This window comes from Fundulus heteroclitus, chromosome 24, assembly GCF_011125445.2.
Source record: "Fundulus heteroclitus isolate FHET01 chromosome 24, MU-UCD_Fhet_4.1, whole genome shotgun sequence".
NCBI lineage: Eukaryota > Metazoa > Chordata > Actinopteri > Cyprinodontiformes > Fundulidae > Fundulus > Fundulus heteroclitus.
In genome coordinates this window covers 13627221-13650097 of record NC_046384.1, presented here as the reverse complement: position 1 = coordinate 13650097, position 22877 = coordinate 13627221, and the positions used below count along the sequence as shown (strand labels likewise).

The window sequence follows — 22877 nt, the reverse complement described above, 5'->3', positions numbered from 1 at the left end:
GCGCGCATTTTGCGGTCATTAATTTATTTTCTAACCGGAGCTTTCCCTCCATTGCTCTCCTCATTGTAGTGGCTATGGGTGTCGTCTTTCTTCCCGCTTCTGCATAGCAGGACGCAGAATAGTGACGTTTGTCGAGTATCGGTGACGTACAGGTCGGATAAATGAGACCCGGCCGTACAGACACAGGTCGCATTTGAAAAGATCAGATACGTATCGGATTCAGGACCACATATCCAAGTGGCCTGGGTCACATTTGAAAAAATCCGATCTGTGTCGTTCAGACTGTCATGAAAAGATCAGATACAGGTCACATATGGGCAAAAAAAATTTGGAAATTTGGGTCACTTCAGGCTGCAGTGTGAACGTAGCCTTAAAGCTCACGTCCATCAGTGAAGCTTTAAACCGTCCAGACAACAGAGCTGTAAGATAGCGCTAGCTGCTATTAGCGTCACAGACAAGCCCAGTAATGGGGTTCTGTCTCGGTCTGGTTCCTGCGAGCGGCACCACGCAACGCTCCGCTGCGTGAATGATAACAAAACAGAGGATATATATATATATATATATATATATATATATAATATTTTTGTTTATGTTTCAATTAATGTCTGTGTTGAAAGAGCAGCATATAGTTTTCACAAGCCTAGAGCGCCCTCTTGTGGCTCTAGACAGTAATGTTTACTACTTTGTTCAAGTTTGTCAAGATTTTTTTACCGTTTCAAATTGATATATGTGCGGTATTTGTAGAAATGTAAATGGAAAAAGGAACATAAAAGGCCCGCACTGTCAACTTGGCGTCTATCAGCCGACATGCTTCCTTAGTGCATTTTATTTTTAAATACTGTAGATTCTCACACCTTTTTATGTCATTTTAATACTTGAACACCTTTGTGATGTTGAAAATGGCTAACGCTGGCTTTGTCGTGCATCTCTAGTGTGTTAAGTATGGAGGGTGGGACAGGCAGGCAGGCAGGAGGAGAGGAGAACTGCATTAATTAATGAATCTACTTGTTTGTGTGAAACACTTTCTAAGATGTTTAAAGCCTTTCCTTGTCCCCAGCATCGCGCGTTAGATCTTCCCCTGACCCAACAGACCAGCAGGACAACGTCCCTGAAGACTAGAGGTTGACACACCTGCCCTCAGCTCTATGGTGTCCAGTTTAGCATGTTTCAGTGCCGATTACTGAATACTGTTGTTTCTATGGCTGAATATTTCGGTTCTAGCTTCCTGACCAGGCCGGGGCCGAACACCGTCCAGGCGTTGGTCACAGAGTCCAGGTCGGTCACTAGGAGACGATGATGTGTCCTCGTCTGATGGGCATTTGAAGCTAAAGTTCGATTAAGTGAAACGTCACATTAACGTCAAAGAAAAGAGCAGGAAATCCCTCTTATCCACTCGGTTCTTCCGTGAAACGGCACTTGAGCCCACGGCGTCTTGGGATGTGTTGCGGCTGGAAGGAGGGGGATCAGTTTTCCTCAGCCAGGGAGGAGGAAGAGGGAGGAGGAAGAGGAGGGAGATCAATGGAGACAAGTGGAGCTGGGAAATGCGATGGCCCCCGAGGCTATGGATATAAATACTGCTGGGAGACACTGCAGCACTCCGCCTTGTCTTTACCTCGCCTCTTATTGACACAGCGCCTCTGTAGGTGGACGCCACGGCGGGCAGGAATAAAGCAAACGTGTCACGGCAATCGTTGCTCCAAACACTTTCTTAAGCGCAAATCCTTTCGGTTTCTCTTTCTCTTTCTACACCAGGAAGCAACGTCGGCGCTTCCAGGGGCTCATTGACTGTAGATTAGACGGCGACTGTAACGCATTAACCACATGCTTATTTTTGAGACTCGAGCGACGCAGTTCGTAAAGGCTTTGGGGTGATTTAATCAGTTCTGTCGGTAATGATTGTGTTTTGAATAGAGCCCCGGCTGTCGAGAAGCACTATTGCTGTCTCAGTGCTCTTTATTTCTGCCCGCCGGTGCTCATTACGGCCAACAATATTGCGCTGCGTGACTCAATCCAAACCAATGAAGTGATCCGTCCCCTGGCTCGCCGCGAGCCGGATGATAAAGTTTCTTGTGAATATTCAAGACGCTTACAGTTTCATTGATTGCCGTGTAATTGTGGTCAAAGTGGCGTTTTTTTTCCTCATCAGAAACCTTCGTTCGGATCAAGTCGCAAAGCTTATTCTTGTACCGGATTTCCGCTTTTTTTTTTTAATTAAAGGATGTCTCCACACAGATTGAGGAAGTCCAAAGCAGTCAGGCTGGAGGGGTTTTCAGGTGGATGGCCTTGCAGACACCTCTGTCTCCCGAGGCGTGCGCAGCTGCAGCTGCAGCTCCTGCTCGTATCGATAAAGGATCCCGTTACGGTCTGGGTCGTGTAGACTTCCATTTTGCGGGGGAAAGAAATCATCAGAATCCTTCCTGTTAAAGCAGATCAACCACATTCGTGCTTCCTTAATTCCAGCTCAAACCAAAACGTGTCCAGCTGGAGAGTAGATTAGGCTGGAGAGTAGAAAGGCAGCGGTTAGCGCTACATTAGAAGTTGATGGACGTATAGCTGAACAACCTCCCTGTCACAAGGAAGTAGATCACAAATTCGTATGAACTTATTGCTTTATCTCTCGTAGGGTTGAACAATTAATCGCATTTTCAATATAATCACGATTTAAAAAAACGCAATTTCCAAATCGCAGAGTCTGCAATTTTTGGCTATGTAACAATCAGGGAATTAGACACGTCCATTAGGTGTTGGTAAAATGTTTAAAGTGGGTTTGCTTCCACATGGAAGGGAAGAGAGTTGCAGCAGTGAGATATTCTAACTTTATTACTTGTTTTAGAGTTTATATAATCATACATAGCATTAAGTACAGGTCAATCAGTTTAATTCATAGACTTGCTTGTTGGTTGGACTTTATGTTCAACAAGGATTGATGTCCAAATCTACTAAAAGCTGTTCTCTTGAATAATATTCTGATTAATAGAAACATTAAAAGTTCTTGTTTTAAATAGTCCTTGTTTACAAACATCTTTATTTAGACGCCATTTTTATTGCTTGTGGTTAATGCAGAGAAAAGTCAAAATTGCAATTTTGGTTGAAATATTTCGTAGGCAGAACGCAATAATTTCTGCTCTGAGTTTAGATGCTGTGGGTCTTTTAGCAACTAATCTGCACAGCGAGGAAACAAGTTGATTTGTTGTTTGTATATGTTTAAAAAGACATGATGAATTAAACTGGGGGGGAAAAAAATTGCATTAAATCGCAATATTAAGAAAAAAAATCGCAATTAGAATATTTTCCAAAATCGTTCAGCCCTAATCTCTCGTTCTCTTCGATATATTTGAGAAAAGCACAATCGGCGCTTGTTTTTTTTTTGAAGCTCCGGTGGAAGAATTGGGTTTTATTACACTGTGATAAAAGTACAAACTCCATGATGCTGGGCAGTACCAAGGAATAAATACCCCCTCCTAAAACCTGCTCCTAAATCTGGTTTATTGTACGTTTAGCCGAGACAAACGCAAACGCTCTCCTAAAGTCGTATATGTTTGGCTAGAAGCCATCGGCAGACGGCGTAGCAGAACTTTCTATGTAGTGTAGGAAGTAGGGCTGAAGTGGGTGAATTTTGAAGTTGAGGAATCCATCAGATGACACATTCTCAGGATTTATTATTTCTATCATTGAAGTGTTGTTTTTTGTTTTTAATCTATCTTTCATAAGAAAGGTGTGTAGTTTCCTTTCAGTCTGGTATTTATGTAGCAGAAAGGTGAAGCGATGCGAGCAGCAGCAGCAGCCGGTGAAGCCTGCCACCTCAGGCTGATGTTTGATGACTGCTGCTGTCGGATGGGAGCCATGCGTGGGCGTTTTGTGTGAGCCCACCAAGTGCAGCTGCAGTGATGTCAGTAATGGCCTGTGGCCTTCTCTCCCCCCCCTCACACTCAGCCTCACATCTCCACACATTTGTGCCTCCGTCTCTGTGAGGATGAATCGGAAAAATGCAGTTTCTCTGATCAAACCAGCAGGGATGAAGTTTGCGTTGATTTATCGGCCGACGCATAGAAAGTTGAGTGGAAGGAAGAAAATAAATGTCCCTGCAGCCTGAGCAGCCAGCAGAGCCAATGGCTGGTCGCCTCCAATCCGCGTCGCACTGATGCAGTAACTCACGCGGCTTTTATTCTTTTTCTACTCGTGTCGTAATTATATCGCGTCGGCCCAAATAAAGAAATCTATGGTGATATAAGCCGTATCGTCCAAATTTATTTATTATATATATTATACATATGCACGGATCGATGGCACTTTTTAAATTTCGTTGTTCTTGTGACAATGACAATAAAGTTTTCATTCATTCATTCATCATCTCCTTTCTTTCTTCCTCTTTTCATTTACCCCTCACTCCCTTGTCTCCTTCTCTACGTCCTTCCTTGTCTCATTCCTTCTTTCTTGCTAATGTCCTTCCTTCCTGCCTTCGTCTCCTTCCCTTTCTTCATTGTTTCCTTCGCCTTCTTCCCTCCCTTTTATCTTTCCTGCCTTGTCTCGGTTCCTTTCTTCATTTTATATTCCTTCTTTCCATTCTTCCTTCACTGCCTTTCTTTCCTTTATTCCTTCCTTGTATCCTTCTTTCTTGTTCCCTCATCCTTCCTTTTTTAATCTCATTTATTTTCTTTGTTATATCTGTCTTCTGTAGTATTACCCGCCTTGTTTTGTCCAATTTGTTTCCTTTTTTTGCGCTATTCCATCCATCCATCCAGTCGTGTCCGAGGTACCGGAACGCTCATGGCCATCTTTAATGGTCGGCACCACGGATTCATGGTAGAACCTGTTGATGGAAATCTTTAATGATTCATTGAGCAGAAAGTGAAATTCCTTTGTTTTTGTGCTCAGACTTGGTGAATAAAGCGAATTCTGATGCTGTTCGCTTTGAACAATTCCTCCTGGATTTATTTGACCGTTCCTGGTTATGTCTGTCCGGGCCTTGGCGATAGAAAACATGAAAACGTGTAGGAACCCCGGACTAAAGAACATTATCTGGATGGCGTTCCAGCGGCGCTTTCTCACACTCGCAGTTTTCACCTTGCAGGTCGTCGGCACGCTTTCTGGCTAATCTTTTGGTTTCGGTTCTCACTTCAGATTTGCTGCGTGTGTCAGACTTGTCCTTCAGCCAGTGCTGATCGGCCAGCAAACGAATTGCTTTGGTTGTCAGTGTCCTGTTTTTATTTTTTTATTTATTTTTTTACCAAGGTTGGTTATTCCTCTACGTGTTGCTTTCCTGGGAGATGCAGTGTGCGTGTTTTTTTTTTTTTTTTTTTGGTCTCTCAGTTGGCCGTAAAACAAAGCGTTGATGTCTAAAATCTGCTCATTATTGGGAGTTTTATCATCAAAAGCGTCCTCTAAGCAGTAATACAGCTGGCAGACTGCTGCTGTCTGCTGCACACAGCTTTTCACACAGGGATACGCTGCGTTTCACGTTATTCTTTACAGGACAAGACCGATTACATTTTACATGCACTGTAGTTAAACTTCTTTGTTAAAAAATGCTGTTTTTAGGGGGTCTTTTTTACTTTTTCTCCTTTTTTGTCACTTTTCTCAAATAGAGACGATAATTTTACCTTTTAAACAGATCAGAGTGTTTAAATGTGGAGCGTTTGTATGAATAAAACACAAACAAAGCGTTTTGAGTGCACACTGTTCAGTAGTTTTTTTTGTTTGTTTTTTTCTTAAAGAAATATGTATCAGAGAAACAAAAAAAGTTGATATTGTTCAAACAGGCTCTATTTTGAATGTAATTAAATAGTGATGCACGATATTAAAAGTTTCAACCGATGTCGATAACCAATATTTTTCTGCTTTTCATGGCCAATAGCGATTCCGATACCGATAAGTTCATATTCAATATAGATTTTGCATAATCTGCAGCTTGTGCTATGAAAAACAAATTATTTAGCAGCTGTGGCTTATTTATAACAGCAAACAAAAGGTTTTGGCTCTTCAAATGTTTATTTTTTTTATACCATCACACAAAAAAGTTGTAATTTGCTTTTAATAACAAAAAACACAAATCAATTTAGAATACAAAGAGCATCCCTTAAAAATTACTGAACAAATCTATGGCTTAACTGCAAAAAATAATAACCACAGCAAAGGTCAAAGAAAAAAGTGCAACTTCTTGAAAAATCTTCAGAAGGCTTTCAGCAAAGGTATTTCTGGAGTCCAGTCAACTAATTTTCGAACATGAAATTATCTGTACTAACATATGCATATAAAAATAAAAAAAATTCAAGAAAGTCAATAAAAGTGCATTCTCAAAAATGAGGTGCCATCATGACGATTTTTCAGGTGAGCTATTAGGTTTGTTGTGTTAAAACCCAAATCCTTCTTTTGTCATCTTCTAATACCCAGTTTGTTTGTTTATAGTCAGGCAATAATGGAGCCAAGCCTGGGTCCTGATAGTAAGGAACGCAAAATCCACAGGTCTTGTCCCGCTTTAGGGCTACTCTGCCTGAATAAAATTCCACCACATTTAATTAATTTATCGGCTATCTTTATCGGAAGAATTTACTTATCGGGCCGATATAAAATTCCACCATATCGGCCGATATTTTATCGGTCCGATGTATGTCGTGCATCCCTATAATTAAATGTGTAAAAGGCAGAATAAAGGATCTTAAAGGCGCTTTGATTATGCCAATCATGGTTAGGCTGCAGGACCAGTGTGCTCAGGTGCATCTCAGTCAGAATGTCATAAAAACAGTGAATTGTAAGTAGTTGAATAGAAGGAAAAGCACCTGTGATCTTTATTACACACAGTGGTACAGCCTACAGGCCCTGCAGTCGGGTTGATGATGAAATAATCACTGATAAATCTCCAGAACGACCGCTGCCTTAAGTTGCTTTCATGTGGCTTTTTTTAAGGAAGGTGTTTACCAGTAAAACTGGTGATGAAACTTTTGTAGCTGATTAATTGAGGGCTAAAACAAATGAATAAAAATAACCGCATGACTCAAAATAAAAACCCTTCCAGGGTGTGGTAGTGTTTTTATCATTTGCACTATCCATTGTGGTCAGAAGGCATTAATTGGCTTCATGGAGGTTTCCAGGTGATCAGAATATCAGAATATTGTTGTTAGTGTAAACACGCCTCCAGGCTGGTATCAGGAGTCTCTACTGGACATTAAAGGCCGTTATTTTCCCCACTTCCAGCTGCTGCGTGGTGCAGATGTTCAGAGCTTTGTGAATGTAGTCACCATCTAACCACAAACATGATCGCATTTTATTGTCATTACATATGAGAGACCAGCGGAAAGCTGAATTGTGAAGTTTTCGTTCCAAACAGAAGTGTGAATTTATTATTCCGTCGGTAATTTGTGGACCCACCGTTTGCTGGGACCACAGCTGGATGAGTTTTTGGGGTGCGTCCCCTAACGGCTTTAAACATCGTCACACTGACACTTTTGTTCGTTGCTCTTTGCTAAATAGTTGTATTGGATTCAAGTCTGGACTTTGACTAGGCCATTCTAACACATGAAGTTGCGTTGATCTTTCGTTATTTATCTAGTTCAGTGGTTCTTAAATGTTTTCTGTTGTGCCCCTCACCCTCCCAATGACAACAAAATGGGTCAAAAATGTAACTTTTATAATTTTCTGTTTCAATACGTTGAAGCTGTCATTCTGAATATTACCCAGAATCCCTTTTAAAATGAACTAGAATGTTTCAACATTGCCCCACATTTTGAACTATTACTATTATTACTGTTTTTCTACTATTACCAACAATCTAAATGGCTTTTAGCCCGACTCATACCTGCAGTCAACTTTTAACCAGCTATAAACCTCATGTGGCAAAAAACTATATTAAGCCATTAATAATTAAAACAAACTTCAGTTACATTAAGTTTAGTTCTTTTTTTAGGAGTTTTAATAGTATTCATCACACTACAGATTGCAGGTACAGACCAAACAGCAGGGGGTGCTGTTGTCAGCTCTTCACACAGTACCCTCACACACCCCTAGGGGGCGGCCCCTGCTGTTTGAGAAGCGGTGGTCTCTGTATGTTCAGGGTTGTCCTGCTATAAAGGGTTAGCTTCAGCCTTTCTGGAGCCTCTTACAGGTTCTGTTGCAGGATTACTCTCTCCTCTCTGTCCCTGCTGAAGAAGACATCCCCACAGCATGATGCTGCCATCACCGTGTTTGCACATGGACTCCTGCTGGGTTTATTTAAACAGCGGCGTGTTGCGCGTTGCTCAACATGCTGCTTAAGGAAGCGAAAACGAGACACACTCTGAGCGTATCTGCACTTCTGAAGGGAACCTCCGGGCTAACCAACATGTCCAGTGAAACATCTGCAGTCCGCCAACATCTGTGTGGCGGAGCGCTTGAGTGAAACGTTTTTTTTAGGGTCTGACTTTTACGACGTCTTCCGCCTTCCTCGCCGAGGCTAAGAAAACGTGTGTGGGGGGAGAGTTTTCTCTGTAATAAAGCTTTTTATTTTAGCCTCTACAGCTGCTCCTGGACTATAATTCCCACTGGCACAAGCACGGCGGCGGAATAGCGCGGTGAAACGGCGCAGCTCCTTTCCCATGATCTCACCGAGCTGCATTTCTAAGGCTCCACTAATCTGGCTTGTGTGTGTTTCAGGGGGCCCTTCAGCGTGGTGCGGCGCTGCATCAACAGGGACACGGGCCAGCAGTTCGCCGTTAAGATCGTGGACGTGGCCAGCTTCACGTCCAGCCCGGGCCTCAGCACGGAAGGTGAGGACCCCCGCCTTTAAAATCAATCATGAGAACCACACGCTAGATGAAGTCTGTGCGGAAGAGGCGTGCGTTTGGCCGTCTTGACGGCGCGTTTCGGCCACGCTCCTCCCGTCGCCGTCACACCGGGAGCTGCGCAGGTTTGTCAAAGAGGGAGATGAAAGCTGAGATCAGAGGCGTGCGTGCCGGTGGCAGCGCTGGCACCCGTCATGTGCCATCTGCGACGCCGCAGCCAGAGACGGGTCCCGCTGCCAGTAACGGCAAGACACGGAAACCAACGAAGGGAGGGGAAATGGAGACGGGAGGATACTTACCACCATAAACGAATTCACCTGCAGTTCCTTTCATAAAAGAAATGTTATTCTGGGTTCCTGCGGATCCTTAAAAAGTCTTAAAAGGCATTCTGTAATATAAAACTAAGGCCTTAATTGGCATTAAAATGTCTTAAATCAGTCTTTCTTAGGTCTTAAAATTGTTACCAGGTCATAAATAGGATTTTGTTTTGTAATCCTTACCAAACAGTAAAATAATTGATACAATTATATATTTTTTAAATTTACCGAACGGCTCAATGTAACCATTATTGGTTCCGTCCCGATAGCGGAAGCAATAAAAACTGTTGCGGCCGGACCATAGCTGCGAAAAAGAGTTGGCACTGGTTATGTTGTGGTTTTTAAAACTGATTTATAGTTTATTTTAGTAGGGAACGTAACAAAGTTTGTGAATTCAGTTCAGTAGTTGTTAAAAATATATCTGTAATTTGTGTGTTTTTTTTAGCTTTCTTCCTATATGGAATGTTTTTCAAAAATCTTTTAACATGTCTACTGAGCCAGAAAGTAATGGTTTATGTTAAAATAAACATTTGGGTGAAGTTGTCGCAACCAGGTTTATCTTGTTTATCGTGAAGTTGGTCTTAACTTTTTATTTCAAGTGGCATTAAAAAGTCTTAAAAAGTTTAACTTGCCTTATGCTGTAGGAACCCTGGTTATTTGACCAACTCCAGCCACGTTTGAGTCGGTGCGTTGTGATGCATAGATGGCACCCAAAGCTCTTTCTGAGGAAGAGCCGCACGGCAATTGGGCCAGATTTATGATCAATTAGCCAAACTGTGGCTTTTGGTGTATTTTAGTGGCACCAGAAGAGAGCCAACCCTTTCTCCATCTCCACAGGCATGAAATGACAGCTTTTAGCTCGCCTCCTCACTAAGTCACACATACTGACGCCATGCAGGCGCACACCGGACGTTGATCTGCTGCATCGTCCCTTAAACCAGTAGTTTGGGCTTCGTGTTACAGACCAGGAACAAGTAGGTTTCCACAGATTAATGATCTTTATTTCTTCCATTAATGGCGAAAACGGGGCCAGATTGTTACGCAACGCTCACTTCGCAGCTCATTCTGACCGCGCCACGTGAGTCTGGCCGGACCGAGTGATTTTTTTTTTTGGAAGCGGCCCAGAGGATGGCATCGGTTCCTTTCAGAGCGCTGCGGTGCCCGCGCGCACATTAGGCGGCATTGTTGCGCTCCAGAACGAATAATCAATGAGACGTGGAGGGATGAGCGTAAAGAGGAGAGGAGACTGGAAGAATGGGGGCTGTGTTGTTGTTTGGGGGGGAGACACAGAGTTTCATCTCTTCCCGGTTGCATAATGTTACGGCTCCGTCACGACACAAAGCGCAGACAGGAAGTGGATGGAGTGTGTAAATGGGCTTTTTATGGACTGAGAACCCCAACAAAGGCACACATTGTCAGATTGCTGCTGTTTAACTGAACAGCCCTCTGTTTTTCGCCCGTCTTGAGACTTTTTCTTCTGATTTAATAATGGAGGCAAGAGAGAAACACGGACGATCCAGTGATTCAGCAGCAATGAGCCAGATGTGGAAAACAGATTTGCTGCTGCTGCTCTTCTCAGCTTGCTCCTTTTACTCAATGAAATGCTGTTTATCTCCCCCTGGTGGTGGCTTAGGGGAGTGGCAGATCCTTTGAGTGAAAGCAGGGAGTCTTTCTTTTGTGATTTTATTCTACGATTTTTAAGGTTAAAAATCCTGTCTATATTTACACATCCATTACAACTCTTTTTTTTTTTTTTTTTTTTTTAACAGCCAGTGATGGTGGAAGAAAAGAGTGGACAGATGTGAAGTTTGTTTCCCCCAGACCCATAACTGAGTTTGTCTCTTCCAGATCTGAAGCGCGAGGCCAGCATCTGCCACATGCTCAAACACCCCCACATCGTGGAGCTGCTGGAGACCTACAGCTCCGACGGCATGCTCTACATGGTCTTTGAATTGTACGTTTTATTTTTATTTTTTTTGCCTTTTATTCTAAAGGTGTTATAGTTCTAGGAAAAACTTTTATAAAAAATGCTATTACAGATACCGATCCGGACCATATTACAGATAATAGTTCTAATTACTGGAATTGTGTTTGCACGACGTATGACTGCTCATCTAGGAAGTAGACTTATAAAAAGCCACTAACCATTCTGCCTTATATCAGCGGCGGGGCAAATAGTTGGTATTTGTCATTTCCCTTTTTATAAAGCAAGCCGTACATAATAAGTTGGCGGCAAGCTCAGCAAACCACAACAAAATCTAGACGCACAACTAAGCAGTGCTATGAATAGATGAACTATATATGATTGAAAAGGTTTTATTTTAGCAATTTATATGGAAATTATGTAATGTTTAAGCCACTGACGCTGATATTTGGTCTCTTTTAAGAAAACTTTAGACACCAACCTTGTCTGGATCGCATTACAGCAAATTTGAACTAGAATGCGTGCAATTAGATTAGAATCCGTCCATCTGTGAGAATTGGATATTTCTGTACGAATTTGATCTGTTTGGATTGTAAAACGCTTTTGAGTTTGACTTTTGTTGTGAATTAGTGCCCAATAAATGTGCTGCATTGAATCAAATTCTTAATAATCAGTTTATAATTATATTTTATCTCTATATTTTGGCACAAATCTGTGAGCCGGAGCTCGTGGTGACTTACAACATTGAGCAGAACATGTTCAAGAAAAGTTTTTATTTTCCTCCAAATATTCATATCATGTAATTTTGCTGAATCAAGCCCACTTTTCTTTTTTATTTACGGTGTAAACTCATAAATCCTTCAGAAAACTCGACAAGAAAGCTAAAAAAAACATCAATGGAATTAAATTTCTTTTAAAATCTCTGCTAAATTGCGAGAGCCAAACATTCACACTTCCCTAAAAAGGGAGGCTGCTTCCTAAGCTTGCCTTCTGTTTTCATTTCACACAATAAACTAAAAATAAAACATTTCTTATGTTATTGAACATTACATCACTTCAGATTTCCAAAGTTAGTCGTGATTTGTGGCTGCGTGAAGCTTAAGTCATGAAAAGCGTTCGCTGACTTTTGCTTTCCTGCGCGTTGATGACGTGTTTGCCTCTTTCTCAGCATGGATGGCGCAGACCTCTGTTTCGAGATCGTGAAGCGAGCCGACGCGGGTTTCGTCTACAGTGAAGCTGTGGCCAGGTAGGACGCAAAGTTCAGGAAGTGATCGCTCCTAAAATAAAGCCTGCGGGTGCCCTGAACGAGACCCTCTACTTCCCTTTCTGCTTCCCTCCCATGCAGCCACTACATGCGGCAGATATTGGAGGCTCTCAGATACTGCCATGACAACAACGTGATTCATCGAGATGTAAAGGTGAGATGTAGCTCCAGACGCTCCGCTCAGAAGAATCGTCTTAATAACCAGAACAAGGAGCTCTGAAGTGACGGCGATCTACAAAGCCTCGCTCGAGTTGCTGACATCCGCTGCGTAGTTTTGGTTGCTAGATAAATAAACAACGGTTTCAGAGTTAGAGGTGTTGGGAGACCTTTCCTGCCGCTCTCAATTTAGGATTTGGTGTTTCTTCCGCCTTTCTTTGGATGTCAGGGTTTCTACTTCACTGCCTCTCTAAAGCATTTATAAGCAACACACAGTAGCACATGAGTGTGAAGTGAAAGGGGGTGAAGGAAGGTTTATTTAACATACACTAGGAATTTGTTAGCAATGTCACCAAGGCACAAATGTGTTCAGATGCATCTAAATACAGATTTCACCTGAACTGGCCAGGTCTGTTCTACCCTGAGACGAGCAGTGAAGAGGCCAGCGGTGACTCTGAGGGAGCTGCAGAGAGCCGCAGCTCAGGTGGGAGACTCGGTCTGTGCTGCTGTTTCACGTACGATCCACAGAACGAGCTTTTCAGCCAACAGATCTAATACTTTGAAAAGCGTCTGTCTGAGTGGCCTAGTCAAAGTTAAGACGCAAATGCAGCGGAGAGCGTCTGTGGCAGGACTTAAAAACGGACGTGCTTTGACGCTCTCCACCTTTTTTTTTGATTGAGCTCGAGCTGTTTTTAAACATGTCAGTCTGTAGATGTGCTGAGCTGGTAGAGGAGCGTCGACTAAATGATTAACGATCCAATCAAATCGACGCAAAATGAAAATGTTGATCATACCGCCGTTTTTTAAATACGCCTTTATTTTGAAATTAGCCAGGCATGACACTGTAGCGATCAGGTTATCCTTTATTATTTTAAAACTAGAAGAAAGCCGTTTTTGATTTAATTGATGTAAGAAATAAAATCAAATCATTTTGTTTAGTTTTTGTGAGCTTTCTTCCTATATGGAATGTTTTTCAAAAATCTTTAACATGTCTACTGAGCCAGAAAGTAATGGTTTATGTTAAAATAAACATTTGGGTGAAGTTGTCGCAACCAGGTTTATCTTGTTTATCGTGAAGCTGGTCTTAACTTTTTATTTCAAGTTGCATTAAAAAGTCTTAAAAAGTTTGTTGCCTTATGCTGTAGGAACCCTGGTTATTTGACCAACTCCAGCCACGTTTGAGTCCGTGCGTTGTGATGCATAAATAGTAGCGTTAGATGGCGAATGATATCGCGTCATATCAAATTTAATCGAAACCGTATGGAAACAAACCCACATAACATCTCATGGTAAAGCTGGTGATTTACAGCCGTAATTTTAACAGAATAATGACTTAAACACAGCGGTCACAGCATTTTCCCTCCACTTCAGCAGTTTGAGCTACTTTGTGTTTGCCTGCCACAGGAAATCCCAACAAAATCCACCTAAACCTGCCGCCGTGACGCAACAAAACGTCAAATGTTTCCTTCCGCTTGCGGTTTAATTTTAGTTTTTTAAAAAGAGTTTTTACCTTCTGGGCCTGCATCCATTTAGTAACAATAAAAACAAATGGGAGACAACTTTATCTGTAAGCTGCAAAGACATCCAGACACCTCTTTATTGCTACATTCTGGGGTAAAAACTTTCAGCATAATAAACACAGATGCTGTAACAGCTGAATAATAAGGAAAAAAACACACAAACTAGTCATTTAAAAGTTAAGGAGTTCAGGCTGACGTGGTTTTCCCCTGGGCCGGGGCTCACCGATGACCCGCAGTGGCTCCTGTGCGCCGCAGGCTGGAGTTGATGACGCAGAAGCTGGTCCTGGGTGTGAGCGAGGGGTTGTTGAGGACTTGGTCGGGTAGCGCCATGGGCGCCGACCCCCGCCTGTACTCTATGGTGGAGCTGTTGACCGTTATGTCTTGGAGGAATAGAAAGCGGTTGCCGAAGCGGTGCCCCAGAACCTGCAGGGCGGTCCGGCGCACCGAGCCCGACAGCAAGAAGTACATGACGGGATCCAAGCAGCTGTTGAAGGTGGACAACAGGAGCAGGAGCTCGTTGGTCTGGTCGACCATCTGCAGGTACTCGCAGGGCGGGTTCTCGCCGACCTGGGACAGGATGTAGACGGGGCGGAAGACGTGGTACGGCCCGAAGCAGACGGTGAACAGGAAGAGCACGAAGAAGGACTTCTTGGCCGTCTTCTTGTAGCGCTGCGCGTTGGGAAGCTCCGGCTTCTTGCGCGACAGCTGCAGCAGCTGGGAGGCGATCTTGGCGTAGGAGACGACCAGCATGACGAAGACGAGCCAGAAGAGCAGCACCAGGAAGGCGTTCATCAAGGCCTTCCACCAGACGCCGCGCCGCTGCTTGTAGTGGAAGCATCTCCCCACGTCCTCCTCGTCCTCCTTGGTCGTCGCCATGACGACGGTCCCCAGCAGAGACATGCCCCACATGGCTCCACACACCACCCAGCTCCACAGCTGCCTGTGCCCGCACACCTTCCTCCATATGCCCCAGCCGCGCCGCCGTCTGCCCCTCCCCCTCATCCTCACGTACCTGTCCATGCTGATGAGGCCCAGCAGCATTATGCTGATGTACATGTTGATGTAAAAGGCGTTCCCCACCAGCCTGCAGGCCACGGCGCCCAGCACCCACTTGTCCCCGCTGAGGTGATAGTGCACCCTGAAGGGCAGACACGCCAGGAGCACCACGTCGGCCGCGGCGCAGTTGATGAGGAAGACCCGCACCGAGTTGTGGCGGGAGTGCACGAAGAGGAAGACCCACAGGGCGAACAGGTTCCCCGTGAGCCCCAGAGCGACGAACAGCGAGTAGAAAACGGCCAGCGGCAGGCGGCGGGAGCCGCTGTCGAACGTACAGCTTGACCCGTTCCCGGCCACCGACGTCGGGGAGGAGAAAGATGGCGGCACGCCCGACGTCCAAGCCGCCACGAACGAAGCCGACGTGGAGAAGGAGGCGTTGAAATCTGCGGCGAACGGGAGCGTGGTCATGGTGCGTTAGTTTCAGATCAACTCAAGGATGTCGGGGCGACGCGTTCTGCAAGGGAAAGAGCGCAAAAGGAACGCAGTCAGCGCATTTTTTTTTTTTTTACATGCACGGAAAACAATGCACTTTGACAGACTCATGACGCTCTGCCACTGATGTTCAGGCAGCTGAGTAATATGTCAGCTGGCTTTCCAAAGTTCACACCAAGCGTCAGTGAAGCTAACCTTTCAGCTGTTTGACATTAAAAAGGGACAGCACCCCGTGGGCTGTGAGAAACACCGGGGGTCCCAATGGGACCCAACCTACATTTTCTTTTAAAGCAAAGACTAAACTGAACGTTTTTTACAACATAAATGACAAAGTTCGCATCGTTACAAAGGAGAAATGGCTTGTCGCTAATCACATAATTAAAGGATGTTCTAACTGAAGGCAAAACACTCACCATCAAGGCTCCTTTTCAAATCCAGCTGTGGCTTTTAGGCGCCACGGAGTACATGCAGATGTGCAGCCGAGGTGTTCTGGTGGACCCTTTCCTCCATCAGACACCTTTTCTGAAAAAGGAAGCAGTTTTTAAAAAAAAAAAAAAAAACACCCCCTGAAAATCTCCACCAGAGCAAATTCAACGCGCACAAACGATGAGAAGCTGTCGCCTTTATCTGCAGTCTTTAAATGAGTCACTTCAGCAGCATGTTTGTTGCTCTGCCTTCACCCTATCACAGATCTGATTAGCCTGACGGTCCTCTCGTTCGTGCCTCTCCTTCTCTCTCTCTCTCTTTCATTTATTTATCTTGCAGAATCTCAGGCAGCTTTGTCCAACCCCCCCGCCCCCCCATAGCTACAAAGAGACACAAGCAGGAAGTAAAACCCACCACCACTCTGCCGCTGGGCTCTTTTTTTTTTCTCAAGATGCTTTTTCAAACACTTTCTCCTTCAGCTTCCTCCGTCTCTGCGTACAGAAGATCCCACGCTGTCGCTGCCTTTTTCTAGCTGCACGCACAAAGCAGTGATGCAGTTTTTAAAAAAAAAAGAGGTTGTTTGTGTAGAATTGATTAAATAGGGAAGCGGCTCAATAATGAGTGTGTTTATGCTTTACGGGCGTGCGCTGGGGGCTGGGTTGCTGCTCAGCCACTGCCCAGCACTGCTTTTTAGCACTGCTTCACTTCCGGAAGTACTAGAAATACGACCACTGGTTTCGTGCTCGTGGATTGGTTATAAGGGACTCGTTTCCTCCAGATAATGATATCGAGAGGCAAAATAAATGTTTCGCTGTGCAAATTCTACTGCTACGCTGCAAAAAAGGGAACTAAAAGTAACATTTACGTGAAACAAGTGCGTTTGTCGTTGATTTGAGCAGCAAAGGTCAACGCCTAAATGATCCGCTAACGGAATCGGTTCTTTGCACTTTAGAATAAGAACAATTCATCTCCATCGTCTTATTTCAAGAGCAGTATATCTAATTCTTATTTTAAAAAATACTCATTCCATTAGCAGATAATCTTATTTACCTACCTAATTCACTCATTTCAAGAAACACTCATTTCAAGAAAATGTTGCTCTCAGTTCCCTTTTACGCAGTGTACAGCTGATGCCTGCTTTCACAATGCGCGTGTAAGCTTTAATGATTTATTTGAGCCGTTCCTTTTCAAGCATACAGCGTAGAGTTTTGTTGAGCAAGCTTGAATTTTAATATTTTACTGTAATCCACACAGGGAAATAAAATGATACGTACAGGGTCAATGCGTACAAACACCCCCACGGATATTTGGATGACGTCCCTTAGCAAGTAGCCTGTTTTTCCTAGATACCAGCAAGATCCGGGGAATATTTGGCAGGATGTTCAAGCTCCTCTAAATTAATCGGTCGCCTCTCCCAGACGACTTTTAACACGGTCTTTGCTTTAACGACACAGGAAGGCCCTGAATAAGCCTCCTTCATCCAGGCTAAAACCAGTTTTGATGTCAAACCTTTGGACTCACCTCCGTCATTCAATGTCTTTTCCTCATTTTTATGACTTTCTACCGTGCAGGTACATGATAAAGTCATCAAACTCTGACTCTAAAGTATATAGAAGTATGTATCAAACGCAAAATTGTGAAATAACTCAAAAGAGTTTGTATATTTTAGCTTTTCTGAGTAGACCACCCCTTTATTTTGATTACTGCTTTGGTGACTCTTGGCCTTCTCTCGTTGAGCTTCATGAGGTTAGTCACCTGAAAGGGTTTTCCGACTGTCTTCAAGGAGCTCCTGAGGCGGTAATAAAAATAAAGACTAACCTTTGAACAAGAAGATGAGTCCGAACCTATTTTTTATTTATTTTTTTCATGGTTCATGGCTACACGTAAGTTTGTAGCCATGAACGGTGCGACTACGAAACACCGGCCAAAGTAAATAAGGCATCCAGGCTTCTGGTCTATGAGGAGTTGATGTTTATTCTAGTAATATGAAGGCGGTAAATTCTGAGTCGTATGCACCTTGGGGTACTTTGGAAAACTTCAGGGTGCTGATGCAGCCATTTCTGAAAAGTGAAGTGGTGTAGGAACTTCTGCAGCTAGATGTGTTAACCACAGCCTGAAGGTTACCAGAGGTACGTTTGAATACAGGGCTGAGGGGGGGACAAGCATCTCAACCCATGCTCTTTATTATCAACATGTGCTAACGTCATCTGGATTTACTGTCACCGTGTTAAAACTATGGTCAACTTTTTGTCATTGTGAAACTAAGTTGGAAGGTACGCGATCACGTAAGACCATGCACTTTTGCACAGACCAGGAGGAGCAATGCTCTGCAGGCTGCAGGAGAATCTGGTCTGATGCAGCGCTGCTTAATGCATCTGACCCACGGTCCTTATTGAACTTTTGCTGCAGTTTGACCTGTCTTCATTTTCATGCTCTTTGATGCATCTCTTGTTTTTTTTCCTTTTTTTTTATTCCTTTGCAGCCTCATTGTGTGCTTTTGGCTTCAAAAGAGAACTCGGCTCCAGTGAAGCTGGGAGGATTTGGAGTTGCAATACAGCTGGGAGAGTCTGGTTTAGTAGCTGGAGGTACAGAGCATCACTCACCGCAGACGTCCACACATTTTCCAGAATCAAAATGAAAAAAAAAAAAAAAAAAAAAGCCGGGTTACAGTTTGAGATAAGCGGGTTGTTTAGATAAACATGCTGTAACTAAAAGGCAGCGTCAGCAGGATGAAAGGCTCTTATCACGCGCAAAACCAAAACCCACCGCAAAACTGAAACTGTAAGATGACTGGTGCAAACTTGGCAGACAGGATTTATTTACAGCTGTGGTCTAGGTTCACAGAACAGTTGAATAAATTAGAAAAATACAGAAAGTTTCTTTTATTTTGGAGGAACACGTTACACGGGTTGATGTTTTAAAGCTTTCACTTCTGTTAATTAGAAGGATTTTCTGCTTACAAGTAATGAAAACACAACATTTAAGATTAAAATTAGTCCCATCGGTGCAATAAAAATTTCATTTTAACACAAAAATGTGGGCTCCATGAAAGGTATGTGTAATACTGGCTTAAAGGTTATTTTTAAAATGTAATAGTTAATATAAACGAGTCTGATCATGCACTCATTTATTAATTATGACTGCATAATTAGTTTGGGGCTTTTATTTACATTTTTCCTTGTCTGGGTGGAATAATTAGAAAACATGCAACTTGGGATTAAAAGAAACTTCTAAATTTGAAGGTATTGTAGATTTTCTCTAATCACTACAGGAGACTGCCTTATGCAGAAACCGTCTAGCCCATTTAAAGGGCTGGTGTGCTTTATATAACATTTAAAATAAAAATCATCAGACTATTAACTTCATTATGCAGCGATATTTGACCCATTAACCCTATAACTCCAAATGTATCATGTCTGATACAAATATTTCTGAGGCTTCTACCTCTTCAACAAAGTCAGTATTTTTCTGCACAATTAACATACAGATGAAAATGTTTCACACAGCCTGTATAAAAGTGCAGAAAACGGGTTTTTTGGTCTAACGTATCGATTACGATACAAAGAAAAATTGGAAGCATGACGTTTTTATTTTTAATTTTAAAGTAACCAAGAAGATTAAATTTTTTCTAAACAAATGTGACGTTTCCTGTATCGGGCTTTAAAGGGAAACATGCTGCTGCAGATGTGTAGGTTTAAACCAGGACCTGGTCTTCCCTGTGGAGCATCTACCTGAATAAATGGCAGAACTGTGCAGATGTTTCTCTTCCTGCTCACTTTTACCCTCTGTCTACTTACCCAGAACTTAAGCTCTTGTTATGCCGGCTTGGTTAGCTTGCTGGTTCCAAAAAACATCTGCAGAGGTTTAAAAATCAAAATATCAGCATTTCCTGTTCTAGCCCAACACAGTTCGCTGCAGCGTTGGCCTTTCTCACATCCTGCACAGCCTGCATCTCTTCATAACACCTTTTCACGTGTGATTTCATTTCCACTCTCACTTCCCTGTAGCCGTCATTTTTTTTAAAAGCACGCCTCTCTCTCCCCTGCTGTCACCAGGCCGCGTCGGGACGCCCCACTTCATGGCCCCGGAGGTGGTGAAGAGGGAGCCGTACGGTAAACCCGTGGACGTGTGGGGGTGCGGAGTCATCCTCTTCATCCTGCTCTCCGGCTGCCTGCCGTTCTACGGCACCAAGGAGCGCCTGTTTGAGGCCATCATTAAGGGCAAATATAAGGTAGCGCGCGCAGACGGAGAGCGATCCCTGCTGCGTCCGGACACATTGCCCATTTTTCTTTTTGAAGACACTCTGAGCTTAGTCAGAGTGAACCTCAGTTTTTTTTTTTTTTTTTTCATATTTTTATTAGGAAGTAATGCACATTACAACTATAGAGATGTGTATCCATATGTACATGCTTTTCACATAGGGTATCATAGCAAGCAACAATATGTACGTATTGGCACCATAAAGGTACTGTGCATCTCGAAGACCTGAGAACAAGGGATATAGTCAAACTTCCAGGGTGTTTTTTTGTAAATTAAGTGGTACTGAACCTCAGTTTTTTAGAGATTTTTCACAGATTCTCAACTATATTTTAGTCTGGACTTTGACTAGACCGTTCTAACACAGCTATGCGCCTGAAGGTGGACCCCTCCAGCGCAGCTCTGGCTCTATGGTGTCCATAAATGCGTTCATCTATTATTTGTGTTGGTCTGTGGCATAGAATACAGACAAAAGCAGGAATATTAGGCTACGTTCACACTGCAGCCTGAAGTGACCCAATTCCAATTTTTTTTTTGCCCATATGCGACCTGGATCTGATCTTTTTATGATAGTCTGAACAACACAGATCAGATTTTTCTCAAATGCGACCCAGGCCACTTGGATATGTGGTCCTGAATCCGATGCGTATCTGATCTTTTCAAATGCGACCTGTGTCTGTACGGCCGGGTCGCATTTATCCGACATGTACGTCACTGATACTCGACAAACGTCACTATTCTGCGTCCTGCTATGCAGAAGCGGGAAGAAAGACGACACCCATGGCGGACTACAATGAGGAGAGCAGTCAGTGGAGGGAAAGCTCCGGTTAGAAAATAAATTAATGACCGCAAAATGCGCGGCAGCATTATAATCCATGTTTACTTCCTCAAACACTGAGGACGCTTGCTACGTGTGACGTCATCGCGTCCTTGAGTGCGCATGCGGGACACTTAGGTTGAACGCATTCAGTTCACACAGGAGATCACATACAAGTCGCATATATTTGGAAATGTGAACGACCACGCAAAAAAATCAGATTTTCACAAAAAGATCAGAATTGAGCATTAAGACCTGCAGTGTGAACGTAGCCTTAGTGGCTCTGATGGGGTATAAACACTATGAAGGCACCACATCTACGCCTTACGTTGTGTTTTAGCTTAGTTTTAGACACAAGTTTGAACTCTTCTGTGTAATTGTGCTTGACTTGACGCGTTGGACTGCAGTATCGATCCATTTAAACATGTTTAAAACGTCGTCCTCTGCGCAGATGAACCCTCGGCAGTGGGCTCACATCTCGGAGAGCGCCAAGGACCTGGTGAGGCGCATGCTGATGCTGGACCCCGCGGAGAGAATCACCGTGTACGAGGCCCTCAACCACCCCTGGCTGAAGGTGAGCCCAGTCAGGACAGCAGACGTCAAAGATGCTCTTAAAGCAGGTCAACTACTGGGACGTTACCAGAATAAGAAGCCGGCTTTTTGGTTCTGCACGGCATGTGTGACACGAGCAAAGGCTGGCGGCTCGGAGTCTCCTTCCAAACGCCGGCCCTCTTGATGCTGACTCAAACCACGCTTCCTTCTGCTCTAAACCACAGCTCTGCGCGCACATCCGCCAGCCTGCAGCCTCATGTGCTTTTTCTTTTTTTTTTTCTCCCCCTCTCTGTGCATCTCGAACTCTAGGAGAGGGACAGGTACGCCTACAAGATCCACCTGCCGGAGACGGTGGAGCAGCTGAGGAAGTTCAACGCCAGGAGGAAGCTGAAGGTCAGCACAGAGCTGATGTTAAGCTAAGATCGGAAACTAGCAGAATAAGCAGGAAGCTCGATAAGAGGAAGTGTCACCTCCGCTGCTCTGTGCAGCTGTCTCTAATAACCCACATTTGCTTCTTGGCAAATGGTTTTCTTTGTAAGAAAGGCCCAAAAAGTACACCTTGAGGTTTGATGCACGTCAAAGGGCGGTGGGGGGGGGGGGGATGCACGGTGCGTTAGCCGGACCCTCTGCTTTCTGTTTTCCCAGGGTGCAGTGCTGGCTGCTGTTTCCAGCCACAAGTTTAACTCCTACTACGGGGACCCCCCCGAGGAGCTGCACGACTTCTCAGAGGACCCCACCTCCTCAGGTAAACCGCGCCGTCGTCATCGCCGCGCCCTTTCTCCCATTTCTAGGTTTAGCCGTGATGCAAGGCCAGTGATGCAAGGCAAACCCGGCGTGGGCCTTAAGTTCAAGCACTCCTGGTTTCGCTTCAGGCGGCGTCTTTTCGACAGTCAGCTGTTTGTGCAGCACTTCCCCGTTTGTTGCCCAACACGCCTTACTTCTCTGTCTCCATCTTGGACTTTCACTTCCTGCGATAAGAGGGCCGTATATCGGCGTATTGAACCTGTGTGTGTGTGTGTGAGTGTGTGTGTGAGTTGACTGCCTGGTGAACATCGAGGCCTCTCTGCTGCAGCCAGACAAACTAAAAGCATCAGCCGCGCCTGTTCTGCTGAGGCGGGCACTCTGTGACAGTCGTGCTTCCTGCAGGTTTATTTCTGCACTCGGACGGCTCCAGACAGGCTCCACCGGTTTAGATCCCAGCGGCCGCTCTGGCTGATCATTTATTTGCCTCCTTCTCTTTCTACCCCGATGCTGCCACACACAGCCGCCTCTCTTTCTCTCTCTCTCTCTCTGAGGCGTTAATTTGCAGCAAACCTCTAATCGTAGCTTCTGTTTCTGTGGTGTTTTTTTTTTTTTTTCTGCTCTGCTGTCTCTAGGACTGCTAGCTGCTGAAAGTACGTATC

At 44.1% G+C, this 22877-nt stretch overlaps 2 protein-coding genes across 14 annotated transcripts in view; one reads left to right on the top strand and one right to left on the bottom strand.

Annotated features, from left to right (window-relative positions):
- Positions 1-22877, top strand: part of LOC105921523 (peripheral plasma membrane protein CASK) — a 51551-nt gene that overhangs the window by 8068 nt on the left and 20606 nt on the right. For 10 of the 13 annotated variants that reach the window (XM_036127867.1, XM_036127871.1, XM_036127868.1 and 7 more), the window contains exons 2-11: positions 8626-8738; positions 10919-11024; positions 12163-12240; positions 12340-12412; positions 18331-18433; positions 19904-20079; positions 21374-21496; positions 21784-21867; positions 22120-22219; positions 22851-22868. In XM_036127867.1, coding sequence (XP_035983760.1) covers positions 8626-8738; positions 10919-11024; positions 12163-12240; positions 12340-12412; positions 18331-18433; positions 19904-20079; positions 21374-21496; positions 21784-21867; positions 22120-22219; positions 22851-22868 — 974 coding nt within the window. The remainder of the gene's footprint in view (positions 1-8625; positions 8739-10918; positions 11025-12162; positions 12241-12339; positions 12413-18330; positions 18434-19903; positions 20080-21373; positions 21497-21783; positions 21868-22119; positions 22220-22850; positions 22869-22877) is intronic. The other 3 variants (XM_036127870.1, XM_036127869.1, XM_012857313.3) reach the window with 1 other exon arrangement.
- LOC105921524 (probable G-protein coupled receptor 34) lies at positions 13980-16308 on the bottom strand. The gene is made up of 2 exons (XM_012857314.3): positions 15836-16308; positions 13980-15444 (listed from the first exon to the last, which is right to left on the bottom strand). The coding sequence occupies exon 2, from the start codon at positions 15396-15398 to the stop codon at positions 14154-14156; it is 1245 nt and encodes a 414-aa protein (XP_012712768.2). The 5' UTR covers positions 15399-15444; positions 15836-16308; the 3' UTR covers positions 13980-14153.